Here is a 27,365-nt window from a genome sequence, read left to right as displayed (position 1 = left end):
CGGCTTAGCAGGGCAGACAGACTTTATTAGTGGTATCAGTACAGCAGAGGTGCCATGGAACAGGGGGGAAGGGACCCATGCCTGAACCAGTCCCCTCCTGCCCCTGCTGGACCCTACCAAGATGGGGCCTGGCCTACACCAGTTCCTCCTGCTCCACCTGAAATGTGGGGGTGGAGAGCCTGGGGCTGGCCTTGCTTCTTGCTCCCCTTATCAATCCAGTATTGTCACTTCCTTGCAGGGATTAGGTCTCTCTCTCCCCAGCCCCTAGGCAGGGAACCCCAGCTACTGGGGAGGGGCAACTTTGGGGGGGGGCCTGAGGCCTAACAATAGCCTCTAGGGCCCCTCCCTGCCCCATACCCTTGAGTTCCCTGGGACCCAATGCAAGCAGGTGGAAGGAGGACTGAGGGCTTCAGGGGGTATGGGCCCCCAGGCGTTTGGGTTTGAGGGAACCCCACAGCGACTGAACGCCCCTGCGGACAGTCCACCCTACACGCCGGGCAACAGACTCAGCAGGGGGTGCTGGGAGGCAGGAGGTGGAGGCCTGGGAGCGTGCATCCAGACACTTCTGGTAGCGGAGCTGCAAAGAGGCAGGTGGAGCAGTCACTCTCCAGCCTGCCCCCTGTGAGGTGGGCGTCATCACGGCACCACCCTACCCGCTTACCATGCACGCAGCCTGCACGGCCTCTGAGAGGCTGGCGGCATTGGGCTCGCACCAGAACATGTGGCAGCAGAAGGAGGCTGGGCCGGCAGCCATGATGAATGCAAATGTGTGGACATCTCTGCCCACAGCCAGGAAGGAGAGGAAACGCACCCGACATTCCCCCAGCACTGCTTCCGTCTAGAGGGATGGAATCCAGTTAGAAAGGAACAGCCCAACCCTCTCTTCCACTGGGCACACCCACCTTACCGGCAGCTCTTCCTCAACCCCCCAGGCTCCCCTCCATGGCAAGACTCAGCCAGGCCTTCTCCCACCGCAGTCTTTACCTGCTGATGCAAGATGGTAAGGGTAGCAGGGGCCACGCTGACGTGACTTGGGGTCCACTGCTCACGGCTACTGGAGGCCAGGACTGACTCCAGGGCCCCATTTATCACATCTACCCCTGGAAGATAAGGACACAAACATGACACCACTAGGGGTGGGGAGAGGATACCCCAGGGCCTTTGCTCCATCCCCACTTCACCAGTCAACAGCCCTGGATGATGCTGCGCAGGTCTCCCTTCCTTGGTACCCTCCTCCTTGGCTTCAGTGATTTAGCACTTTTCTGGTTTCTTCCATATTGAATCCTAGGCTTGGTTTTCTTCACTTGACTCTGCCTCTTCCTTCAGCCTCCAAAATGAACTGACCCCCTGAAGCTCTGACCCCCCCTTATCTTGGCTCTCAGTGTTCACCCACATTCAGACATCATACTGCATCATACCACAAGGACTCCCAAATCAGCCCCTATAAGCCCCTCCTCTCCCAAGACCCAACCTTTGTTTTAAATCCACTTGAGGTGTGTTGACTTGTGTCCTGCCGTGCATGCCATCCATTACAGTGCACAACCCCACGTACACCTTACAACAATCTCTCAACTGATTCTTTTATCACCATTTTACAGATAAGGAAACTGAAGCTTACAGTTCCCCTGCTCCTTCTCTTTATTTCTAGTTTTCAGAACTTGAAGGACTGTCAAATCTTAGTTGGATTCAGTAATTTCGGTAATTTCTAGAATGTGCTAAAAGGACAAGTAATGCCAGGTTCCTAGCTTTTAGATCAATCAACATCCCCCTGTAACACAGTGGTTCCCTCCACCTCAAACTGCTATTAAACACTTCACTCTTGCTGGCACTCAGCAGAGAACCGGGGCAGAAGCAGGACATGGGGCATGGTGGGGGTATGGGCTCCGGTCCCTGCACTACTCATGAATGGGCTGTGCGATCTACTGAGTCTTTACCTTCGCAGAGAAGGGGTTAGAGGAAACCATGCCAACGTGGAAGCATGCAGCTTTGTGGCCCACTCCTGGGTCCTCTCGCCCCTTTCAGTGCCTCTGGGCTCCCACAGGAGCAGACCACATGGACCCCTTGTGGGCAGAGGACAAGGAAGAGGACAAATGTCTTCCTCGAAAGTCCTCTCTCTTCTTGGCCTTGCTCATCTTACCTCTGGCTGGATCAAGGCCAAATTCCTCTCCCAAGCATGCAAGTCCTCCAAAAACTGGCCTCATCTGAGCTGTCAAGCCTCATATTTTATAGCTCCCTGAGCTTCAAATGATTTATGTAGCATTTATTAACATTTAATCTTGGCAAATGCCCTGGTAGGCAGATGGGGAATACAAAGTAAGAGAAGAGGATGCCCTCAAGGGACACAGGCTGTAACTGTGGAAAAGCCTCTGTCTGGAGTGCCCTCTCCCTCTTGACTATGTGAGAACTCCCAATTCTCATCCTTCAGGGATCACCCAGGCCCCACCCAGGAACCCTTCCCTGCTGCAGGGCAGAGAGGGAATGTTGCTGGGACAACTCTTAGCACATCTCAAGGACAGAAGGCAAGTTTATTTCATCTCTGTATCCCCAGTCCCAGCACAGGGCTTATCTACTTAAGGAATTCCAGATGCATGAGCAAGACACCCTCAAGGCAACATGGGCCAATGCATCCAAACTGGTATAACCAAGTAAGCTAGGAGCCCATAGAAGGGTGAACACACAGGCAGTTCCTGAGTGGGTCAGGTCCGATTGCCAAGGGCTGTGGTGTGTTTGACATTTATGTCAGTCAGTGGAAAATCTCGAAGACCGTAAGTGTGGACAAGATATCAAAGTCAAACAACTTCATAAGCTCTTAGGGCCGTGGGGGTGGGGTTTGGCCTTGGAGCATGGGGAGGATCAGCATAGAGGTGGGTAAAGTAGTGGAGCAATGTGGCCTAGAAACAGTCTGCCGTATTTGGTGACAACTCAGGATTAAAACCTATACCCTGACCCCCAGCCCTGCACTCCCAAACCCCCTTATACTACTGTGCATTTTTTTTTCCACATCAATTGTTGCCTTCCAACATACTACATAATTTGGTTATTGTCTGTCTCTCCTGGCTAGAAGGTCAGCTACCTGAAGGCAAGAATCTGTCAGTTTTGTTCATTAATGTGTACCAAGAACCTAGAATAGTGCCTGGAACAATCAGGCATCCAATAGTCACTTGTTGAATAAATGAATGATTTACGAATATTGCAGCTTCAGGAGGAGCCAATGTTAAACTCCTGGAGGTTAAAAAGGGAACATAAGACAAAGCAGGAAGTGAGTTTAGGGACTCAATAGAGCAGACCCATGGAAGTGACGGGCAGCAGAGGGGGCAATCAAGGATCGCAGACAGTTGCTTCATCACAGTGAGAACCTGTGTAAGGTGGTGGGTAGATAGGGGAGTAGGGGTAATAACTGGAAGAGGCAACAAGGGTTTGAAAGCTGAGGGCGAAAGGCAGAAAGAAATGAAAGCAAACGTGTAGAGGTCAGCCAACCTTCCTTCCTGCTCCCTGAGCATGATTTTCTCACCTCCAGCTCCATGTCTGTGGCACTGCCATTGAATCCAACTGGTATACCAACTCCCCTTTGCAAATCCAGGCCTTCTTTCGAACCCCACCTCAATCCCCATCCTTTCTAAGAAGGGTTCCCTTATAGGATATAAGGTGCTGGTCATTAAAGTCAGCATGGTTTGAGGGGAAGAGCAGAGAATTGAGGATGACCAGGTTTGAGTCCTAGGCCTACCATCTCCTGGCCATGTCATTTGAGGCAAGTCTCATTCATTGTTTCATTTGTTTGTTCATTTATCCATCCACCAAACAGCTGAGTTCTTCCTAAGTATCTTTTGATATGACACCTGACCACTTCTTGAAGCACTCTCCTTTTTGCCTCCCTCCCCTCTCCTTCTGCTCCCACAATCTTTATCAATTTCATCCTCCTCTGTCCATTAAATGCTGGGGGATCTAAAAGCTAGGCCTACCCTCATTTCTCTTTTCACTGTGGGCTGCCACACTCATGGTTTTGATTACCTCTATAACCCAATAATGCCACATTTGAATCTGCAACCCAGACCTCTCCTCTGTGAATCCAACTGCCAACCTGAGTTTGTCACTCAGCTTCCCCGTCAAACTCGGCATGTCCAAAACTGAACTCCAATCTCCATACCAAAACTGGCCTCTTCCAATATCTGCTACCTTTAAAGAATGGCATCACCATCCGTTAATTCCCAAAACCAGGAAGTCAGGGGTCAGCCTGAATGCCTGTCCCTCATCCCACATCCAGTCAATCACCAAGACCTGTTGATTTTAATTATCTAAACACCTCTTGAATCTGCACGCTCTTCCTCAGCTCCACCATAGTCCATGATACTCTTCTTACCGGCCATGACTACCCAAGATCCTCCTAATTGATTCCTCACATCCACATCCACCTGCTAAACATCTTTTTCCATGGTACAGCCAAAGCCAACTTTTACAAAATTCAAATCTGATTATACCGAGTGCTTTCCTGAAAACTCAACTATAGCTCCTTGCTGCTCTCAGGATGAAGAACAAATGGTTAATGTGGCCTCTGAGGTCCCATAAGGTCTGACTGCCACCCAGCTCCCAGCCTCATCTGGCTCCAGTGGCCTTCTCTCCGTGCATTTGAAGTACCAAAGTACTTCCACTGTGGGTCCTCTTCTACACTGTTCACCCTGCCTGGAATTGTCTTCCCCTGCTTTATTCCTATCTCCATCCCACTTTACCACATTAGCTCCCATTTAGTTTTTGATCTCAGTTCAAATGTCAATTTCTCAAGGAAGTCTTTTCCAACATAGTTTTATAGCACCTTGCAGCTTTCTTTCAATGAATGACTCAATTCATAATTACACATTTATTATTAATATGATTATTTGACTAATTCTTGTTTTGTTTTGTTTTTTCTGCTGTAACCTTCCGTAACCTCCACGAAAGCTGTGGTCATTGTTCGCCCAGGACCCAGCACATGGTGGGCTTCATAGGTATTTGTTAAGTGAATGAACACATAAATAACAGGTGCCGTGAAAGCACTAGAAATAAAAGAGAGAACCAGATAGTCTCTACTCTCAGTTTCCTTATCTACAAAATGCGTATTACCATAATCCCAACCTCACAGGATCGTCAAGACTTGAATGACATATAAGGAAGTACTTCACAAGCAATAAAGCATGTCACAGTTATGCTCACTGCTTCCTCTCTGGATGCTCACAGCTCATTGTTAGTGCTGCAATACCAAATCCAGCTCCCAGTATTTCCAGTCATCTAAGATCTGCCTCCCAACCCAATCAAAGCTTTTCCGTGGAATGCAAGAGTGCATCTCCCGATGTGCCTGGTTCATTGGTTCAAACTCAATGAAGGCCAACTGCTACTATAGGCAGGACACAGAATGCAGATGGGACAGAGGTACACGAGGGGGGATGCATTTTAAAGAGCGGGGTGACATCAAGCATGAGGAAGTTCTGGTAAAAAAAGGCATTGGGAAGCAGAGGGTGGGCGGTGGTCCCTGGGAGAAGAAGAACACACATACCAACAGGTTTAGCAACAGGCACATTCCCCAGGTAATAGACTTGGAACTTTTGTACCAACTCATTCTTAGGCGCTGGAAATTCCACTGCGGGAAAGAAAAGGAGGATCAGTCGTGGTGGCAGACCTTGCTCACTCTCAGTCCCCACCACCAGGGCATAAGCTGGGTATGCACCCAGCCAAAGCCCTACCTACCTCCACTCCTTCCCCATCTCCCTTTAACTTATTTGATCCAAAGAATTTAGTCTCCATGTGCCCATTTTTTTATCATGTCCATGTAGTAGCTTGTGCCTCTTCTTGAGTCACCTCACCTTTGCCAACAAAGCTGAGCTGGACCTGGCAGGGTTGTGGCACTGACCTTGGAAAGGGACATCCACCAGTTTAGAGTGGTCCAGGGAGAGTCCATTTACCAAGCAGCGGGCATTACGCCTTTCGGCCATGATCTGAGGAGAGGAGGGGAGGAGCGAGGAAGAGTCTGTTAGGGCTTCATTGCCCTGGAGTCCCCCACCCCCACTCAATGACCCCACCCACATCCTTGTAGAGCAAAGGTGGCAGCTAGTCCAGGGAGCGGAGGGGGCCGTGCCTTAGAGCAGATCTCATGCAGGCTGGTGGCGATGTTCTTGGCAGGTGCCTCACAGCGAAACACGTGGCACTTGAGCATCTGGGTCAGCTTATCGCGAGCTACGTAGGCAAAGTCCCTGTTGGGGAAGGAGCACCTCAGTGTCTCCCAGTGCCATCCAGTGTGAGGCGTCATCCCTACCCCATCCATGCCCTCCCTATCCATCGCAGCTCCTTCAGGGCTTCTGCCCTCGGGATGGTGTCCTGTGGGTGCTGCCTTCTGGCTGGAGGGTAGACAGGCAAGCATGCCAAGGTGGGGGAAAATGGGAGAGCACAGCGGGCAGGAAGGGGAAGGGCAGAATAGGGGAACTTGGGTGCTTTGAGGCATCTGGTCCAGGTGTGGGAGGAGGAACGGTCAAGGTAAATAGACATAAGTACCTCTCTCTGGGTCCAGCAGCACAAGAGAGGCAAAGAATAGAGTTAGGAAGGAGGGCCCCCACCCTGACTGCTGGATGAGCCCCCACCCTAGGATCCCAGGCCCAGCTCCCACCTTCCGCTGTCCCGCCCGACGCCCCAAACGCGAATGCTGACGATGGGCTGGGCATGCAGTAGGGCCTGACTCTGCGGCTCCACCAGCTTTAGTGTCTCGTCCTCCAGCTGTAGCAGCAGGTCCTTTCCCTGCGGGCCCAGGAAGCAGGCACTCAGTGGAGCCCCAGCTGGGGAGGTGGCTGATCTCTGCCACCTCCAGCTCAGGGGAGGTCAGCCACAGCTCTGAGGCCCCGGCCTTGGTGTTGGACCACCCACCCTGCAGGCCTCGCTCTACTAGAGTCACATCTGCCATCTCTAACGTGACTCCCTTTATCATCTGGTCACTGTGAGAAGCCACGTCCCCAGGCCCCCACCTGGGATCGCACACCCATCTCCCTGGGCTGTCACTTGCGGGGTTGACCCCTCCCTCCCCCAGTCGTTGCTCCAGCAGCCCAGCTCCCTTTCTCTCTCTCAAGCCCCCTCCCCTTCTCCACTGAACCATAACGGCCAACTCAGCCCTCACCTCCCCCCAGCCCCCAGACATGGGGTCGTGCAAATTGTTCTTGTGGTAGGAGAGCTGACGGATGCAGCTGTTGACGGCCACGCTGCTGCGTCCAGGGGCCAGCTCCTCCTCGGTCATCTCCACCCAGCCTAGGGAACGCACGGCGAAACACTGCCAGACACAGAAGAGGGGGTGGGAGGTAGCGGGTCTGAGCTAGGACCGGAGGGCCCCCAACACAGGACGCTCTCTCTGCTAGGAGCAGAGGAGTTCCTGACTCAGAACTTGGCAGCTGGGAGGGTGTTCTGAGCTAAGACTGAAAAGCTCCCCAAACAGGATACAGTTGGCGGGAGGGGGATGGTCTCAGAGGAGACCCCTGCCAGTACAAGGAGGCATCTGAGCCAAGCCCGATGGACCCCCTGGCAAGGCACTGGATTGGCTGAGTTAAACACTGACGTGCCTCTGGCTCAGACACGGGGATCTGTGCTAAGACTGGAAGAGCTCCTAACTCAGGACCGGGAGAGCTTCCTGAGACCAGAGATGCCCCTCCAGAACACGACACAGGGGGTCTCCTGCACACAGAGGAGTCCCAGCCTGGGGAATGGGCATTGGTCTTGAACAAACCTTGATCCCTGGGTTGGCATTCCGTGGGGGCAGCTTCTCCTCCTCTTGGGGTAATGGCTCTGGGCTGGAGGAAGATGGTAACACTTGGTACAAATCCCCGAACATGGAGCTGTCCTAAGGCCCCTCCCAGAGAGATCCATCCCCTGCCAGCCCACTGTATCATGCCTTCCCACTCACCTGAGGCCCTGAGCTGGGAAGGGCAACGTCCCCTCCTCAGGGTCCTTCAGTCCCAAATCCATAGGAGCCTCCTCACTGGGTTCATCCTTGGGAAGGGAAGAGAGGAGTCAGGGCCAAAATGATGCCCCTTCTCCAGCTCCCCCATTGTAAAGCAGGTCCCCTCACCTTCCAAAATTCTCCATCCTCAAAGCCTTCTCGGTGGGCAAAGCCTGTCCAAGTGAGCTAGGAAGAGGGATGGGAGTAGTAAGTGGGTGGCTCACATCACTCCAGCAGCACCACCCCTCCACCCCTGGACAAAAGAACAACAGGCCTGTGAGCTCACCTGAGACTCCTCTTGGGGGCTGCTCCCCTGTGAGGGAGAGGCCCGGCCCGGGGGCTCCCACTGGGTGGTCCCTGTTGGGATGTGCCAGTAGTAGGTCCCTGAGGTATCCTGGACCCTCATCCATCCAGCCGGCAGGTCGGAATCCGTCTCGAAGGCGTTGGGGTTCCAGAAGGAATCTGCTGAGCGGGGGGACTGATGAGGGTCTGCCCACCCAACAAGCAGACAGTGGGTACTTATGCCCAGCCCCCTCACGGAGACCCCATGGTGGAGAGGAAGGGATGGGGGAAGGGCTCCAGCACAAGGTTCCTGCTTCCTCCTAGAGCTTGCAGTCTGGAGTCATAACATGGGGGACCACCAGCAGGGGACATGACTCGGGTCTCCTCCTGGACCCTGCTCCTGACTAATGTGCCCACATAGAGGGAAGGAGGAAGGCAGAGAGTAGGGAAGGAGGTTGGGTGACCCCAACTGACCTCCTATCATACATATCCATATCTCAGGTGCACACACTTATCAGCAGCTCCTGCACACACATGTGCACTCAGACACACAACACATATAAGCCCTACTACACACCTGTGCAGCCACCACAAACACAAGGGTGTGCACACACAGAAAATACCAGCAGAGACGGCGGGTACCACAGGGGCACACACGTGTACGGGGGCAAACATACACACACATACCCCAACTCCAGCCATACCCTAAGGCAGACACCATACGCAGACGTATGCACACAGACGGTTATATGTATCAGCTCCCACCACAGGTGTGCAGAAGCCACACCCACAACAACCCCCTACACATGTGTGGGTACCACCCAGAGAGTGAATGCACACTCAGTCAACCTCTGCCACATGTGTGCAAATGCCACACTCACACCCTGACCCTTGCCACACACACATGCAGGCAAACGTTTTCTGCACATGCACACATACCTGTGACATACACCCCTCTTCTTCCAGCAGAGCCACACCACTCCAGCTCCGTAACCCAGCTTCTGCCTCTTCTACCTCTCCTCCCCACCCAGCCCCACCCCACATCATGCCCCCTCACCTGGGCTGCTGTCCTGCAGGATGATGGCCAGGAAAAAGTCCTGGGAGAACATGGCGCTGGTTCCCAGCCCCTCCTGCCTCCACCCTCCCTCCTCACAGCCCCTCCAGCCCAGCCAGCTGGGCTCACAGCCTGGTGCTGGGCTGCAGAGAAAAGCTCATCCCGCCCCCTTCTCACCAGGGCAGAGCGCCTGCCAGGCAAGATCCTCCCCCGCCTGGCGCTCACTAAGGAGGGGCCAGGACCACCATGGGAGGGGACCTCCTTGGGGTTGGCATGGAGGCTCCTCATAAGACCCCAGCCCTTCCTGCTCACATCTCTTCTTTCGAATCCTGGCTCCCCTCCCCCAATCCTGAATCTCCATCCCACCCCGCAACGGGCACCACAGTACCACAGTCAAACGTAGTCTTAGGGACACCAGGAAGCTCAGCCCCTTGGGAATACCTCAGCCACCTGGGGCCCTGCAAAGCCTGTAGCTCTCAGCACAAAAAGGGTGTGGCTTCAGGGCTCCCAGGGATCCCTCCCCTGCCCAGAACCTGTCCTGCAGTTTGAGCCCAAAAGTGGGCCTTAAGGGCTGGGCCCCAGCAAGCTTGAGGTTGGGCTTGGGGCTTCCCAGCACAGCCCCCCTCACCTGCCAGGGCCCAGCTAGGCTGCAGCGTCTCCTCGGCAACCGCAGCACCAGGATGGCTGGGAGTGCCCAGACTGCTGACGTGCTTCCCGTTACCAGGGAAACCAGGAATCCTGACTGGTCCAAGAGACAGCACTGAGGATACAGGCAGTCCCCAGACCCAGGCTGCTGGGCAACCAGGCACAGAGGGGCTGGGAGCAGGTGTGGTTACCCAAGGTGGCTGCACACCTGATGGGAGAGTTATTTGAGCAAGATGTCTCACTACCCTGTTTGCAAATGAGGTGGGCCCACAGAGGAGGGGCTCTTCTTGCCTGTCCAGCCTTCTAGGTAGCCATTACCACCTCATCTTCCTCCACCCTCCCCTCCCCTCATGCCCCAGGGAATTAGAATACCCGCTCTTCCCCAGGGACCCTCCATCACCTTCAGGGCTCTCCTGTCAAACCTTTCAGGAACACCGGCACCCAGGGCAACCGTGCCCTCCACAGCCACACCCTTATTCATGGAGGGTCGTACACCTCTTGAATCTGGGGACCAATTCGCCATCTTCTGACTGAGTCACGCACACCAATCCATCTGCCATCCCTGGTAGCCTGTACCTTCCTGCTTCAAAGAGCTTCATCCTTCCAATCTGTCCTGGAGGGGCTGCTCTCCCCCCTCTGACCATCTGGGAGGCCCTTCTGGAGCCTGGCATATCTCCCTCCAAGCAAAGCCCTGCTCAGGTCTTTGTGCCACATGAACACATTTATTCAGGAATGTACATCTTCACTCTTGCATCAACTCATTCAGGTGTTCATGCACAAATTCAAAGGTTTGTGTATCATTCATTCATCCATCCATGCATGCCTTCATGGTGAAACCAGGTGTAGCCATTTGCTCAGGAGTCAGTGAATCACGTAATGCTCTCTCCTCTTCTCCATCCCCATGTCAGTACAGTAGTCCAAGCTACTACCTGCAACTCTTACCTGGATCACTGCAACAGCCTCACAGGTGGGCTCCCTCCTCCAGCCTAGTCTCCTCCAATCTGGACTGCACACTACAGCCCACATGATTGTTCCAAAATGCTGAACTATTCTCCACTTTAATACTCTTAATTGTTTTCTCTTGCCCTCAGAATAGAACTCAAACTCCTCCCACGTGTGTGTGCTGTTCTGATCCCCTAACCTTCTGCCTCGCAGCCTTATCTCTGATCACCCTCCACCTCCCTTGTCTCTCCCTGCTTGGCAGGCCCCTCATCCTTTCCAAGCCCACCCTCCCTCCCTCAATCTTCACCTGACTATCACCCACTCCTCCTTCAGGCATACATGTAAAGGCCATGTCTCAAAACTGACCCACCCCCTCTCCCCCACCATACACACAGGCAGGGCTGGGTGCCCCTCCTGCACCTCCCCATCCCAGTGCTCACCATGCTGATCAGAGCTGCCTGTCTATCTCTGTCTCCCCCACTAGACTGTGAGTGCCCTAAGGGCAGGAACCTCTGTCCCCTGTAGTATGCCTTCTCAGCATTTAGGACAAGCCTGGCACCGAGTATGAACCCAACACACGTAGTAAATTTCATTCACTCATTCACTCATTCATACATTCATTCAGGCACTTATGTATTCAGTCAACAACTTTGTGGCTGGGAAGGAGAAAATAATTTTTGCTCAATTCTACTCCATTCCTACAGGAGCCCAGACTTCCTCTGTGGCCTTCATGACCTTGGCACAACAATTACAAAAGAGTAAGCAGTGACTCGGCCCCTTCCCTAGGCTGGCCCCACACCACTCCCTCCACTTTCCAGAGCCTCCACCAGAGCTTGATCCTTGGCCATCCTCTCTCACTGAGGTCGATGCCCATGCCCAGCAGGCCCTTCCCACATCTTCAGCAGCACCAGCCTCCTCCCAGAGGGCTCACAGGTACAGCTACTGCACTGACCATCCCGGCAGCCCCTGAGCAGGCAGGCCCTCCAATATTTGGCCTCTGACTCAAACCACCCGCCTACTAGAGCAGAGGCTGCAAACTAGCAACCTACAGACCAATACAAGACTCAGATTTTGTATGGCCTGCATGGTGCTTTTAAAGAAAAAACAGAATTGGTTGCTAACATTTAGAAATTGGGATATTTCACATCAATGTCCAGTTTTCAGTTTACCTTGAAAAGTGGCGTGAACTGGCCCCATTGCAACTGCATTCCCCCGCCCAACCCTATAAATAATCAGCTGGCGTGAAGCAGCAGCTGCTCCCTTTAAAGGATGTCCAAGCAATGACAATCGAAAGCCACTAACATCACAGAAAAGAGAGGCAATCAGACTTTGCCTTTGACAGATGTACTCAATACCACCTACGAGGTGTCCTTGCAAAAAGCAAAACACAAAAAACTCTCAAATCCAAATCTGATCAAGTCTCTAGAACACACTACCAAATTTGCAGGACATCTAGGGGAAGAGAAACCTGCTCAACGCCACCACAGGGAGAGAGTCTGCAAATCCAGACCATGAAAAACCCAAGCCAAATAACCCTGTGTCTCCAATTTAAAACAACAACCTGCAAGCAAAAATAAAGAGACCATGGGATGGAAGCATAACATACAGCTCAAAAGAAACTTTAAGATACACACCCACCATCAAAAGGTCTAGGACTATTTGATTATTGATTCAAATAATCAAAATTTTTTTAAATTGCAGAGTGAGGGGTCATTTATTAAACAACTGGGAAATTGTAAACACTGGATATTTGATAATATTAAGGAATTATTGTTAAATTTTTGTACTCATGATAATGGTATTGTGCATTGTTTTAAGAGTTTTGTTTTCTAGAAATGCATGGGTAAACACTTATGGATTTGATTGTTTGCTTCAAAATAACCTAGGCTAGGGCCCAGGAGTAGATCAGGGTATAGATGCAACAAGATTAGTCATGTGTTGATAATTGTTGAAACTGGGTCATGGGTAAATTGGGCTCACTATTCTATTCTCTCTACTTTTGTAGATGTTTGAAAATGTCCATAATAAGTTTCTGGCATGCCCTTGACTCCATGGCTTCATGAACTGCATGCTCCCCTGCAAAGGCTCCCCAGTCTCGGGTCTGGTAGAGTGCCTGCTGCCAGGTGCTCACCAGAGTCTTTCCTAGTCTCTGCTTACACTCCAATCCACAGAACTCCGGGCTTGTAGCTACAACCCAGTATCTCTGTCCTCTGTTCCTCAACTCTGCATCTCTATGTGACATCAGCAAATATGGAGACTCAATGTATTTAAATGGGACACATTCATTGATCAATCCTTGGAGGCCTAATACCTACTTTCTCCTCCTGCCTACCCCATGAACAAGGATCTATTTATTCTTCCTTTATTTCCTAACTTTTAGGCAGTATTCTATTCCTGATACTAAGAATACAAAACAGTATCCTTGCAATGCCCAGAGTGGTGCTCTGCACACAAGCCCCGACCTCAGTCTTTCCAAGTAGATGTGTGTGGGGAGGTAATGCTGCCCCCAGATCCAGCCTGTTAAAAGCCGGCTCACGGGCACCCGGCTTACCGTGCTGTGTGCTTCAGTGGCAGGGTAAGCAGGGCCAAGAGCTCGGGTCTAGACTCAGTTCTACTGTGATCCCAGACTGTCTGTGACTATGGGAAAGCTACCTCATCTCTCCAGGCCTACTTTTCATCACCTTTACTATGGGCATCATAATAGTATCTACCTCACAACATTATTGTGAGGATTCAATACGATAATGCTGAGCATAGGGCAGCACCTGGTAATGCTCCATAAATGCACCGAGCCCACTGTCCATCAGCGTCCATGATGCATGGACCTATCAGTTTGTGCAAGCATTCTGAATATAGGAATGGTTTCGTTCAGGAAAACCTGGTTACAGCCTGCTGAGGACTGAGGACATGGGCTCTGTAGCTCACACGCTGGCTCAGGCCCTGGCCTTGATTTGGAGAGGCCTGACCTCTGCCCTCTTGCCCTCCCATCTTCCCCATGTCAAGTTCCATAAGGTACCTGTGTCCTCTGGGGAGCCGTAGGAGGGACTGCCCTGGGATAAGGTAGCCCAGCTTGAGTCCTCGTCACTGGCTGCACTGTTCCGCATGCCAAACAGGAGGCTGGCACTCTTGCTGTGCTCTCGGGGACCGTCTGCAAGGGCCTGGGGTCTGGGGGGCACCTCCACACTCTCCGGGGGCTCAGGCAGCCCTTGGGGAGAAGACAAGTCCTCCTCCTCCTCCTCCTCATCCTCTTCCTCATCATCCTCCTCGGCCTCCCCTGCCGCCTTCTCCTCTCCTTCATCTGGCCCCTGCTCTTGGGTGCTGATGATCAGGCCGGATCCTCGGAGCCCTCTGTTGGCCGCATTGTGGGCGGAGAGCTCCAGCTCAGAGTACAGGTGCATCAGGCCTTTGGGGCCCAAGGGTGCCATCTCAGGCTCCTGACTGGCCTCCTCTGCCAGGGTCAAGGTCACGTTGCGGTTCTGGTCACGATGGGCTGTGGCAGCCCGCCGGAGCTGGTTCTGGCCCTCCTTTAGCCACTTGGCATTGGCAGGGCCTGGCTCAGGCCCACCACCCTCCCCCATGGCACTGCGCAGGTCCTTGGGTCCCACAGCCGTGGCCTGCAGCTTGGAGTTGAGCAGCTGGTTGTGGGCAGCGTGCAGGGGCAGGGGTAGGCTCAGGCCGGGGCCTCCGTGGCTATTGGCATTAATGGCCGACTGGCTCAGTGACGATGGAACAGACATGGCCTTGGCAGATCCTGTGGGGTGAGGAGAGGAGACCGTGTTGAGCCTCCAGGTCAGAACAGCAGCACCCCTGCTTCTGCCCGGGCTGTGCTCTGCACCTCCTCATCTCCCTTATGCTCAGCAGACCAGCACCCACTGCTCTGTGTCCTGTGAGCTATTTTCCCATGACAACGACTAGGCTCAACTCCTGTCCCCCCCTCACCACCACCCACTCAACCACCATCTCCACCAAAGGCTAGGGCCACGCCTACAGTCCACCCTGGCCCCAAATCCCCAGCCCTGAGCTCTCTGAGACAGCACAGCCAGCCCTGCTCTGCCCTCACTCCCCACGGCAGAGCCTCCAAACAGTGGCTCTCTGTGCATCCCCACCCCCAGCCGATCCGACCGGGGCTTACTGTGCCAGGGACCCAGCTGGTGTGGGACTGGCTCATGTGTTCTGGACACTGGACACTGACTACCCCCTTCCTCTCAGCACGTTGCTATCCACAGCCTCCTACTGTGAGCTCCCCAGGCAGTGTTCCTATCATCATAAATCACTGGGCCCAACCAGCCCCAAAGCCCAGCCCTACTAGGGACTGTGAGAATAGGAGAGAATGAGCTACAGACCCATCCTTCAAGGGCATGGACCTGGGAAGGAAGGTCACAGAGGAAGGGCGGTCAGCTCCAATCCATGGCTCCTTTGGCCAGCTGAAGCTACATTCTGATGAGTGTATCTATAAAGTATTTCACTTGGGGCACCACTCCATCTGCCAGCCCCTATCATGCCCCATGCCTGGCTCACTGCAGGGGCTTTTGCCCTGTACCCCCCAGCCCTTCAGGTCTTGATCCAAACACCACCTTCTCAGTGAGGCTTTCCCCGACACTGTTTTAAAACTGCAGGCCACCATGCCCTCTCTCAGCAACACCCAAACCTTCCCTAGTGCCTAGCACCATCTGTCAAGCTATTTACCAATATTATTATTACTATTTGTTTAATGATTGTCTCCTCATGACTATAATTTCGGTTTCATGGTGGAGGATTTTGTCTTTTTTTTTTTTTCAATGCCGTATGCCTAGAGCCTCACACAGTCCTGGTGCAGAACAGGAATTCAATAAGTATTTGTTGAATGAATGTATAACTCTGCCCTCCTATCTCCTCGAGGCCTGATTTTAGCATCTCCTCTGCCAGCTTCAGAAAACACACTTTGGCCATGTTACTGTGCCTCAACCACTGCTCGTGGTGGCCCAACCAAATCCCATCTTCCCTTCAGGTGAGGGCATCTCCTGTTCCACAGTGAGAGCCCCCTCCCACTTCCTGTCCCCTTGGACCCCCTCACTACAAGCCCTTTGTGGATCACCTTCTCCGCCTACCTATCCTTCCAGCCACATCACCCAATGATCCCACCATCAAGGCCTCATTCCATCTTCCCCATCTGCCTCACCTTCCACTGCTCTACTGCTCTCCTTCCCTGACCCCCACTGTAAAGTGCTTACTCCCTGGGCCCTCACTGCCACCACCTCGCAGGCCATTCTCTCTGACCAACCACTACCCAATTCTCCCTTATCCTGGCCCTCTTAGCTCCTACTGCGTCACCTTCCACTTCCCCCCATGCCCTCCCTGAGTCCCCCCTCCCTCCTTGACCCTTGTCCCCATCACACAACTCTCCCTCACTGACTGCCCCTCACTACTCACCTCTCTCTCTGACTCCCACTGTATGGTTCTCTCTCCCCCATTTCTCCCCTGGCCCCACCGAGGAGTCCTCTCTCCCCTGACCCCCTGCCCTGGCCCTCTCTGCACCTCAGCGTAGCTCTCAGCCCTGAGCACAGGTGGCCAGTGCGGGGCTTTAGGCTGCCTGAGCAAGGCTCTGCTGTCTCTCAGGCGCAGTGCACAATGCCTTTCCATCACGTCTCCCTCCTCAGACCCTAGCACAACGCTGTGCACACATCCGTGACATGGGTGAAAAAATGCTCCTGTCTGGGTGTCTGCCTCACGCGGAACTGCTGGGCTGCTTGGTGTAGCTCCACCTGGGCAATAAGCAAACTCATGGTCACTGGCATAAACGAGAAAAATAAACAGCTCCGCCACTACCTAGAACCACAGTAATCTTCCAAAAATGGAAACCAGATTGTGTCACTCCCCAGTTGGAAAACTTAGATGGCTCACTGCTGCCTGTAGGATAGAGTCTGTGCTCACTAGCAGGACACTGAGAGCCTCCTTGAGCCAATCCCTATGACCTCTCAGACCTCCCCCATTCCCTGCCTCCTTCACACCTTACATTCCAGCCTCCCAAAGTATGGAAGATTCTAGAAGATGTCACACCCTGACAGCCCTGGCTCTTTGTTTACAGTGCTCCCCCGGCTTGGAATCCTGTCTCCCCATGTCAGAACCTCTGCTCGTGTTTCAAAACTTGACTTGGCAGGCACGACTCCTAAGCAGTGTGCCTTTCCTGTTTAGTCCTCTCTCTTCATGCTCATGGGACCATCCCCTCCTCTGTGTCTCACGATACCCAGTGCCCCATTCCAACCAAACGCCTGAGACTGTGTCTTATTCAACTTCACATTCCCATTACCAAGGAGCATGCACTATGCGTGTGCCACAAAGTGCGCCCTCGGTGTGGACAGAAGGGAAGGATGGAGGGGACAGATGTCACGTAAGAGGAATTCAGAGGCTCAGAACTCAGAATTCGGAGGTGGGAGCAGACACCGAGATAAGCTTGTGTGGCCCCGTGGGCTGAGAGTGGGCAACGGGATTGTTAGGGAGGGTGCTGGAGAATGATGAACTGTACCCAAGAAGGCAGGGGTCCCAGAGCAGTGAGGACCAAGATCTGGGAAAAGGGAGGGAGGGAGTTAGTGTGAACCAATATCCTGGCCCGAAGGCTGTTCCACGGTGGCATCTCCATGAGTGTCAGGATGTGGAGGACCTGTGACTCCGGCAAGCTCAGAGGATCACGGAGATGACGAGCCCTTCTCTGAAGCAGCAGTGTATGCAGCCAGGTTTTTAAGAGGTCAGGATAGGACCCACCTCCTTAGCACTTGGAGGTGTGATCTGGGAAAGGCACATACACTGTGAGTCTGGGACAGTGAAGAACCAGGTCATCTCCAGGGTAGTCCTGTCCCCCCTGGTCACCAGGGCAAAAAGTATTGGGGGAGAAATGAGGAAGCTCTGTTGTGAACAGCACTGAAGCCTAAGCACCTGGCTCAAGGCACTGTGTGGCGCCATCACCTAATTTTTTGAGGTCAAAGGATGACCACTGGCCCAGTATCCTCAAGAAGGGGCATATTTTGGGGTTAGGTGTACCTGAAGCCTCTCAAAGGATGGAAAGAGCCACACGGATTCTGGCTCAAGGCCAGGAGCTGGGCGAAGCCCTCAAGTCAAGGAGCTAAAAGAGTGGCCACTAAGCCTGAAGGAGCTGGGGTGGGGGTGCATCCTACTCAAGGTCAAGACTCCTCTAACCTACAGCTTATTATTTGCGAGGCACTGTGCTAGGCATGGGGAAGAGTGATGAGTTATAAAGCAATGGTCCCTCCCTAGTGGAGCACACAGTTTAGCAGGGAAACCACCCCTTACCATGCAGAGCAGTGCCAGTGTCTGACCAGTCCCTGGCACCGATGTGCACTCCCTGTTTGTTGAATAAATGATGGAGTATTGTGATGGGGGAGGAACAAGGCACTACAGGAGTAGGAGGCTGAGTCTTACTCCAGCCCAGACATCAGCAAAGAGCTGCTTAAGGAAAGGACTTTTAAGTTGAGACAAGACAACTCTCCTTGGACCACCCCCTGCACCACGTCTCCCTCCCAGAGGAGGACCTCCCACTCCTCCTTCACAGAGGAAATGGAAGCCAGGAGTTGAGGAATGTCCAGAAACACAAATTGGCTGACTTCAGCACCTATCCTTTTCTCCTTCTTCCTAAGACCAACTGCTTCATCTGTTACTTGGTTCCTTCCTTTCATGCCTTTCCAGGAATTTTATACCACTGTGTATCCATTTTCTCTTCTATATAATCAACCTCTCCTTCTCAATGGGATCCACTATCTACCAACTTGCAAGCAGAATGTTTCTTGACCAACGCTCCTCCAGTGCCACTCGCTGCCTTCCCTCTCTCTCTCTCTCTCCCCAGCTCAAGCAAACTTCTTGAAAGATCTCTCTCTACTCACTCTTGTCATTTCCTCACCTTGCACTCACTGCTCAACCCTCTCTAATCCTGCTTCCACTCCCAGCATGTCTCAGTAACAGCTCTTGCCAAGGTCAGCGGGACCCTATGTCATCTAATGTGACCCTATGTCACATCATCTTGGTTGTACTCTCAGCATCCCTCGACACCCCGCCTCTCACCCAACTTTCACCCATGGCTTCCTCATGCCACATCTCTCGGTTTTCTGCCTACACCCTAGTTCCTGTCCGGTGGCTTCTTAGACCCTTATGCCGGCTTCTTAGACACCTTCCTCTACAGGCTGTTACACAACTGGGATTTCTCATGGCTTGTTCTTGCGCCCTTTTCTCTTTCTCATCAAATATTCAATGTAAGTATTTATTTGTGCCCAGAGCTTCAAGTGCTCATTTCCAAATTTACATCTCCATTTCAGACCCCTCATCCGAGCTCCAGACATGTACATTCAACTTCCTACTCAACATCTCTGTTGGGATGTCTCAAAGGCCTCTCAAACAAACATGCCTGCTTATGTTTCTCTCTCCCACACCCTTATTGGTCCTCTTTCAGGCTCCTGGTTCATGGAGGGATATAACCACCCATTCTGTTGTGCAAATCAGAAGCAGGGGTACCATCCTTAACACTACCATCTGCCTCACTCCCCACATTCAATCCATCCCCAGATACTGATAATTTTCTCTCTGAGGAAAATTTCTGGACTTCATCTACTCTCTGCATCCATTACCATCACAATCCACACCAAGGACAAAGACCTTAAGATCAAAATCGTTAACGGGGCCTAAACTGTCCTGCTCAGTGTGGCCTCTGCCTTCCACTCTGGCTTTAGCACTCTGCTCTCCAGCCTCACTGGCCTTCTTTCGATTCCTTGAAAACATCATGCTCTCTCCTTCCACAAGGTGTTTGCATGTGATTGTTCCCTTCTGCCTGGAACCTCCTTCTGCTAACCCTCAGCCTAACTAACTCGAGCTCATCCTTTACAACTGAGTTCAAATGTCATGTTCTCAGAGAAGCCTTCCTTGGTCCTCTCTCTCTACCTCCCAGGCCAATTCAGCTTGTGCTCTTATGTATTCTCAAGGCACCATCCACCACCGCTTCATGGTATTTATTACACTTGTCATTTTATTCTTATCTGATTCCCTCCTGGATTGTGGGACAAGATCAAAGTCCATTTTGTTCATAATTATATCTTCAGTGCCTAACACTACCTAATATATAAAAGGTGCTCAAAGTTTATTTGTTGAATGAATAAATGATCAGATAGATGCAATTTTTTTAAAGGATCACACTGTGTTGAGAGTATTTAATGGGAGGTAGGCAAGAGGGTATGTTATTAGAGCAATGAGGGGGCGGAAAAAAGAGTTTTGGCCTAGATTAAATTGGGTAGCAGTGAGGATGGAGTGAAACGAATGGATTTGAAAAATATTTAGGTAGTGGATGTGACAGAATTTGGTGACATTAGATGCAGAGGGTGAGGGAGAGAGGTTAATCTAAAATGTTGCCCAGGATTCCAGCTTGGATAACTCATTGGAAAGTAGCCATTTCTGGGAGCTGAAAGAAGAACAGATTTGGAAGAAGGGTAGAGAGGGAACACATGGAAGATAATTCAGCTTGGGATCTGTAGGTAAGGAATTTCTGTTGAACTTCAATGGGGATGTCATGAGGGCAGCTGGATATGGAGTGCAGAAAAGAGGTCTGGGCCAGATACACACATCTGAGAATCATCAGCATATATAGATGAAATCTGAAGGCTTGGCAGTGAATAAAATACCAGAGGAGAAAGTACAGAATGAAAGAACACAGCTCAGGACAGAACCAAGAGCTTTACCAACATCTAAAGGGATGGGAGGGACGTAGCAAATGAGACCACCAAGGAGCAGACAATGCCAGACAAGAGAAACCAGAAAAATGCTTCCAGGACAGTTAACACACACCACTGAATATTACTAAAAGGTACAGGGGGATAACAGAAAAGTGTCCATTCTAGTCGGCCACATGGAGGTCTCTAGTGACCTTGGCTCCAGCAGTTTCAGTGGGTGTCAGCGAAAGAGACCAAATGAAGTGGTTTTAAGAATGAATGGGGGGCGCCTGGGTGGCTCAGTTGGTTAAGCGACTGCCTTCAGCTCAGGTCATGATCCTGGAGTCTCTGGATCGAGTCCCGCATCAGGCTCCCTGCTCGGCAGGGAGTCTGCTTCTCCCTCTGATCCTCCCCCCTCTCATGTGCTTGCTCTCTCTCATTCTCTCTCTCTCAAATAAATAAATAAAATCTTTAAAAAAAAAAAAAAAGAATGAATGGAAAGTGAGAAAACGAAACGAAGACAGCAAATGTAGGCAAGGTTTTGGCTTTGAAAGAGTAGAGAGAGATGGGACTATGCTGGAGGAGCTGGGAATGCAAGAAATGCACAGGCAGATGCAAATAGGTTCGGAATAACCTCTGAATTGGCGGTAGGAAAACTGCTCTTAATGAGTGCTTCTGCGAGTGCTAGGCCTCCCGCTGAGCTGGGGACACAGCCGGCCCCCGGGCACACCCCTCGGTCGCCGAGGGCAACTGAATGCCGCTTGACAGATTCCAGACCTGGGACCCTGCAGAAATCCGTGAAGGCTCTGCCTATCTCACCCCACGTCCCGTTCCCTGCCCTTGACCTCCCCTCCCCCATCCCCCTCCCCCATCGCCCCCTCGCTTCGTGTCCCCCACTCTCGCCCCTCTCCAGACCCGAGGGACACGAGGTAAAGGTTGGGGAGGGGACCTTGTGAGGACCGAGGTGGAACCTACAAGGGGGGACAGGACGGAGGTCGGAATGCGTGCGGCGGGAGGAACGCCCGCGGGGATGGGGCCTGACCGAGGGACCCAGGCCGCCGCGGGGAAGGGGCTGCGGGGTCCGCCGACCGCTGGGGGTCGGGATCCAACCTCCAGGGCTGGGCCCGGGCAGGGGCAGCTCCTACCTGCGCGGGGAGGCCCCAGGCCCAGGTGGCGGAGGTGGCTCAGGCTGCGGGGCTCCGGCTCCGCGGCGGCTTCTCCATCACAACATCCCCCGCCCTGGAGCGCGCGGGCCGCGGGGCCGCGCCCCGAGCGGCGGAGGCGCGCGCGGGGCGGGAGGGCGGGGGGCGCGGAGAGGCGCCATCTTGGGCCGCGAGCGGGCACGGGCGCGCGAGCCCGTCGCGGGCGACACTTGCCGCAGCTTACCCGAGGGCCCCGCCCTGCGGGACCCTTGGGCCTCAGTGCGCCCCACCGCCCAGCTGCCCTGGCCAGCCGCCAGCCCTGGGCCCGGGTCCCAGAGCTCTGCCCCTGCCTCGGCCGACCCCTGCCCAGCCCGGCACCGCCCTCCGCGGCGAGGCCCCGGACTCACCCAGCGCGCCCCGCAGGGCCCTGGGCCCACACCCCCGCGCGCACCGCACCGACGAGGCTGGAGCGGGAGCGGCTGTGGCGGTGGCCGGGCCGAGGCCGCGTGGGGAGGGGCTCCGAGGAGTCAGCCTGCTCCAGTCTTACGGCAGCAGTCCCTGACGTCCTGGTGGAGAGGCGATGAGGACACAGCGTTGGTAATAATAATAATAGATCGTATTGATTGACCGCTTACACTGTGCCAGGCTCCGTGTTAAACCTTTTTCAGGCATTCATCCTCACATCAGACATGTGAAGATGCCACTGTTATCCTTATTTTTCAGAGACAGATGCTGAGATTGAGAAAGGTAAAGCGACTTGCCTGCAGTCACAAGTGATGAAATCAGACTGAAAACTAGATGTTTCTTAACACTCTAGCCCTGCTGTGAAGGTAAAAGCTGTGACACCTAGGTCTCTCGCAGATATACAAAATAAATCCTCCCCCGGTAGAAATTCATAAGAGGGAAGGAAAAAGGGAGAATGTGGGTGAAAAGTATGAAGGAAGGAATGGAGGGGTGCCATGCTGCGCAGATGGTGGGATAGTATCCAGTGGTCAGGTCCGTGGCCAAGAGGCCACCAAGGATATGAGGGGAAATGTTACTATCCAGAAACCTTCTCTTGGTTCATTCCTCTAAGGCAGAGGTTTCAATTTATTGTAAATGCTAACCGTGGAGCAACTGACTGGAGAAGCCTTCAAGGTAAAACCTAAAACTAAAGGTGTCCAAATCTAAACTCATTATCTCATCCCTTTTATTGGCCTCCTAAGAAGTTTCACTGGGGTGAGAAAGGACCCTCTCCAACACACACACACACACACACACACACACACACACTTGCCTGGATGCAGGTACACTTTGTCCATCCCTGTGAATGGCACCACCATCTACTGGATTACCCAAGCCAGAAGCCTCAAGCTCATCCTTGACTACACTTTCACTTAACATGAGGTGAACACAAATGTTTTAAGTTTACTTATGGAATATTTCAAATATATACAAAAGGAGACTTAACAGTATAATGAGCCTTCATATACCCATCATTTGGTTTCAATAATTATCATCTCCTGGCCAAGAGTTTATTATGATTTGACAAACATCTATGATATAAGAACCATGTACCAGATCCCAACCTAGAACCTAAGGATCCAAAAATGAATCAGATTTAAATGTAACCCAACCTGAGGGATATAACATCTGACCTTGGTTCTTGAAAGACAAGTAATTACCCATAAGAGGAAAGGTGTCCTCATTCATTCATTCATTCATTCATTCATTCTCTTTCAACAAATAGTTATTAAGTGTGAGGCACTGTCCTTGGTACTAGGAACATATAAACAAACAAGATTCAGTCCCCATCTTCATGAAGCTTGAATTAACACAGGAATGAGACATTAAACTTGTGGTTAGAAATATGATGAGTATCTTGAAGGAGATGTACAGGATGCTATGAGTGGACTAAATTTGGCCTGGGAGGTTTGGGAAGGCTTTCATAAGGAAGTGACACATATGTGAGGGGAAGGGGTAAAGGAGATGGGAGGTCAGCCAGAAGAGAAAATTATTCCAGGTCCAAGGAGAAGTACAAAAAGGCCAGTATGGGTGTAATAATGGTGAAGTATTCTTATTAGAAGTATTCTCGTCTTATTAGATGAGCTGGAAAGGGTGGGTACGTACCAAGTCAAAAGGGCCTATTAGGCTGAGGGTTTTGGACATTATTTTAAGGGGAATGGAAAATCATCAAAGTGTTTGAGGCAGGAGAGTGGCATGTCCACCCTTGCATTTTAGAAGATCACTTCCAGCTGCTAAGTGGAGAATAGATAGAGCAAAATTGGCAGTGTGGGGACCAGTTAGGAGGCAATTGATGTTCTAGGTAGCAGATGATTATAGTGGTAGGAGTAGGAATGGAGAAAGTTGCATAGGTTTAATAAATATTCAGTAGGTAGAATTCACAAAAAGTGATCAATCAATTGATTGGCTATGGAATAAAGAGATGACATCCAGATTTCTGCTGGAGCAAATGAAAAAATCCAGAAATACCACCAGTTTACAAAGCAGAACACTTGTCTTCCCAACCCCATTGAATAGGGTGGCTGCAATATTCAGGAAAATCTCTTCTGATAACCAGAGGCACACAGATAGTCGGGGGGTGGGGGAGGGTGGAGAAAGGAGTCTAATTAGCTAAGATGTAAAAAGGAAATTGTACAGTTCACATGTAATGCATGCAAAGACACACACAGTCTTCATGAATCCCTGATCTCTTCCTAGGTTTGCAGAGCTTCCTGATCAATGGGGAGTCAACCTGTGTCCTTCATTCATCCTCTCTCTATTGTATCTCTTCCCCACTTCTGATGTTCTCCACGACCTAGGAGCAACCGGTAGCCTATGAATTGCCTTAGATGCTCAGTGTGTGGTTCTGACCAATGTAGGTCCCTCTGAGGCAGCAGTCTTTTAAAATCATTACCTTGGATCTATTTAGGAAAAACTTGAATTAGAAGCAGATCTATCCAGAGTCACTTATCAAGAGTACTGGCTTTATCCTATTTGGATTAATAGACCAACCATTTAGCATTACCAGGCAGTTGGCACCATATATGAGAGAATAGATCTTTCATCTCTATTAGCAGCAAAAACACTTAATGAAGCAAAGGCAGCCTTTTCTACCACTACATATAAGTATTGCTTTGATATTGCAATCTTTCTTGTAGTTGATTCAATAAACCCTCTTTCTTCTGGGTGTTGTTATCATTTGAAAATCTATAAGGAGTAAAATCTTTCCAGATTAATGGAATTCACAAGTCACATGCTAGGCCTGGCCAGGGCTTGCTCGATACCCTTCTTCAACAGGACTATTCTAATACATTCCCAGGAAGAGCATATAGGATGAGAAGAGAAAAGGATCCAGGCCTGAACCCTAGGAGGACCAGTATTTGGGGAGCCAGCAGAGGAGAAAAAGGCTAAGAAGAAAACTGAGAAGAAACAGTAAGAGAAGAATCAGCAGAGAGTAATGTCATGGAAGAAATCCAAGGGAGGAAAGACTTTCAAGAAGGAAGAAGTGGTCAACAGCATCAAATGCAGCAAAGATTTCCAATAAGTTCAAGGCAAAAAAGTATCCTTTGAATTTGGCAACATTGAAGGCCTGGATCCCCATGATAAGATCTGTGTCAGCAGAAAATGAGGGCAGAAGCCACAATGCAGTGAATTGAACAAATGAAAATGAGGAAGTAGAATAAGTGCAGACCTTCCTTTTGAGAAATTTGTAAGGAAGAATAGACTGTGGTGAAGAGTGATCTGAAGTTAAAGATTCTGGTTTTGTCTCTTTTTTTTAAGATGATAGAGACTTAAACATAGATATCAACTACAAAAAGATACCAGTAGAGAAGATGAATTTGAAAATAAAAAAGATGATGAGAGATGGAGGGAGATCCTGGAGGCAACAAGAGGAGATAGGATCAAGGGCTTATGGAGAAGAATCAGACACCTTAACTTTATATGCTGACAGGAAAGGGGAGAGGGTAAGGGTATAGGTAGGGTAATTAATAAAGTGGAGCAGGAAAGAGGTTGAGGGGTATCGTGCCCAGTGATATCAACATTTTCAAAGTCTTTAGCTGAGGAAGGGAAGAAGTTTGGATGGAGAACAAGAAAAACCATACAAGGTAATTATTATCCTGTAGTGAACATGTCATTTTTGTTGTTAATCTGCACAGCATGCGCACCCCCCCCTTCTTATTGGTAATAACACATAAGTGTTCTTTAAAGATCCATCCCGCCCCACTCTAAGTCTATGTGGTTCAGACAGGAATCACCCCAGTCTCATACACACGTCAGTGGCTAGGTTCCTAACCCATCATCAGGTCAAAGTGATCAGTTCAGAAATGGGCACATGATGAAATCAGATCCAGGAATTTTCCTGCAACCGTTGGGCAAGAGGTGCTCATAGAAGGCAAACCTGGTGGACATCCTGCCACCGGGAGAGAGCCTGCCTGAGAACAAAACCAACTCAAAGAAAGCAGAGCTAAGGGGTGGAGAGAGACAAATGCCTGGTAACATCATTTTAACATATATATTTACCTCTGCCTAAATTCACATAAGTCAGTAAATTTCCTTTGTACTTAACATTAATTTGAGTTGGGTTTTATTACTTGCAACCAAGAGTTATGCTGAATCTGTGTGGCAGATATTGCCTGCCGGAACTCATCCCCACACCCACTCTTCTCTAACCTCCCCTGGAAGGGGCTGGAAATCTGAAAACCACATTTCTCAGATGCTTTTGTCACTTCGTTCCAGTTAGGTTCCGCCAGTGGGAACCATCCCATGAGGAAGGGAGAGGTCCTCCTGCTCTTGGCAGTGCCTCTGGCAACAGCAGCAGCAGTGCTTGCTGCCTAGCAAAAGCGGAAGTGGTTCCAGGAGCATCAGCAGTACAAACTGCAGGTGCATTAGCAGCTAGTGCAGATTTGTGGGTTCCGGCTCCTTGATCTTTGGGCTCCCCTCTTCTCCCTTTTGCTCCTCGAAACCAAGATTAGTGGTAGTTTCCTGGTCTCTGGGTAACTCTGCTTTCCTTTTTATGTTTCTCCAGACTTCCCTTACAACTTTGTTGTTGTTGTTGTTGTTTTTAAGTAAGCTCTGCACCCAACGTGGGGCTTGAACTTACGACCCTGAGATGGAGAGTTGCATGCTCTACGGACTGAGTCAGCCAGGCACCTCCCTCCCTTACGACTTTGTAACAAATTCTTTGCATTAAATCCTTCTCTACTTGGAATATCTGGAGTGATTTCTGTATACTTACTGAACAGGCATTGATACAATACACATTTCTATTTGGCATACACACACATACACCACTCACAAGGCTCAGAGAGGCTGTTTCTCAAATATACAGAATTAGTAATTGGCCTACCTAGCTGGGATTGGAATTCGGACATGTCTGATTCTAAAGTTCTCACTCTTTCTCTACCTAACGTTGGCTTTTGTATTTCTTTTGTTTTCCTTTTTTATGGCTTGATTAAATAGACATTAAAGGGGACAGAAATAAAAGTATTGTGCGTTTTTTTTTTAAAGATTTTATTTATTTATTTGACAGAGAGAGACACAGCAAGAGAGGGAACACAAGCAGGGGGAGTGGGAGAGGGAGAAGCAGATTCCCCGCTGAGCAGGGAGCCCGATGCGGGGCTCAATCCCAGGACCTGGGATCATGACCTGAGCCGAAGGCAGATGCTTAACGACTAAGCCACCCAGGCGCCCCGAAA

General features: G+C 51.1%; 1 protein-coding gene and 1 long non-coding RNA gene across 6 annotated transcripts; one reads left to right on the top strand and one right to left on the bottom strand.

The window, feature by feature from the left end:
- Positions 1-4: 4 nt before the first annotated feature.
- APBB1 (amyloid beta precursor protein binding family B member 1) lies at positions 5-22,229 on the bottom strand. 5 transcript variants are annotated; one of them, XM_081798680.1, is made up of 14 exons: positions 22,095-22,229; positions 13,882-14,616; positions 8,229-8,404; positions 8,072-8,128; positions 7,907-7,992; positions 7,730-7,793; positions 7,130-7,279; positions 6,629-6,756; positions 6,104-6,218; positions 5,879-5,963; positions 5,525-5,608; positions 985-1,100; positions 662-838; positions 5-577 (listed from the first exon to the last, which is right to left on the bottom strand). In XM_081798680.1, exons 2-14 carry the CDS (start codon positions 14,600-14,602, stop codon positions 410-412), a joined length of 2,127 nt encoding a protein of 708 aa, XP_081654806.1. In that variant the 5' UTR covers positions 14,603-14,616; positions 22,095-22,229; the 3' UTR covers positions 5-409. The 5 variants fall into 5 exon arrangements, with proteins under 5 accessions (XP_081654806.1, XP_030883360.1, XP_081654807.1 ...); XM_031027500.2 differs by lacking the exon at positions 22,095-22,229 and adding an exon at positions 21,691-21,846; XM_081798681.1 differs by lacking the exons at positions 13,882-14,616; positions 22,095-22,229 and adding an exon at positions 21,691-21,807.
- LOC115937051 (uncharacterized) lies at positions 22,149-26,878 on the top strand. The gene is made up of 3 exons (XR_004072390.2): positions 22,149-22,284; positions 22,411-22,517; positions 24,388-26,878. It is a non-coding gene; the product is annotated as an uncharacterized LOC115937051 (long non-coding RNA).
- Positions 26,879-27,365: the final 487 nt, after the last annotated feature.

This window comes from Leptonychotes weddellii, chromosome 11, assembly GCF_054177405.1.
Source record: "Leptonychotes weddellii isolate Sample4059 chromosome 11, ASM5417740v2, whole genome shotgun sequence".
In the NCBI taxonomy this organism is placed as follows: Eukaryota; Metazoa; Chordata; class Mammalia; order Carnivora; family Phocidae; genus Leptonychotes; species Leptonychotes weddellii.
Note: the sequence above shows the minus strand (reverse complement) of the source record. Positions and strands in the feature narration are given on the sequence as shown.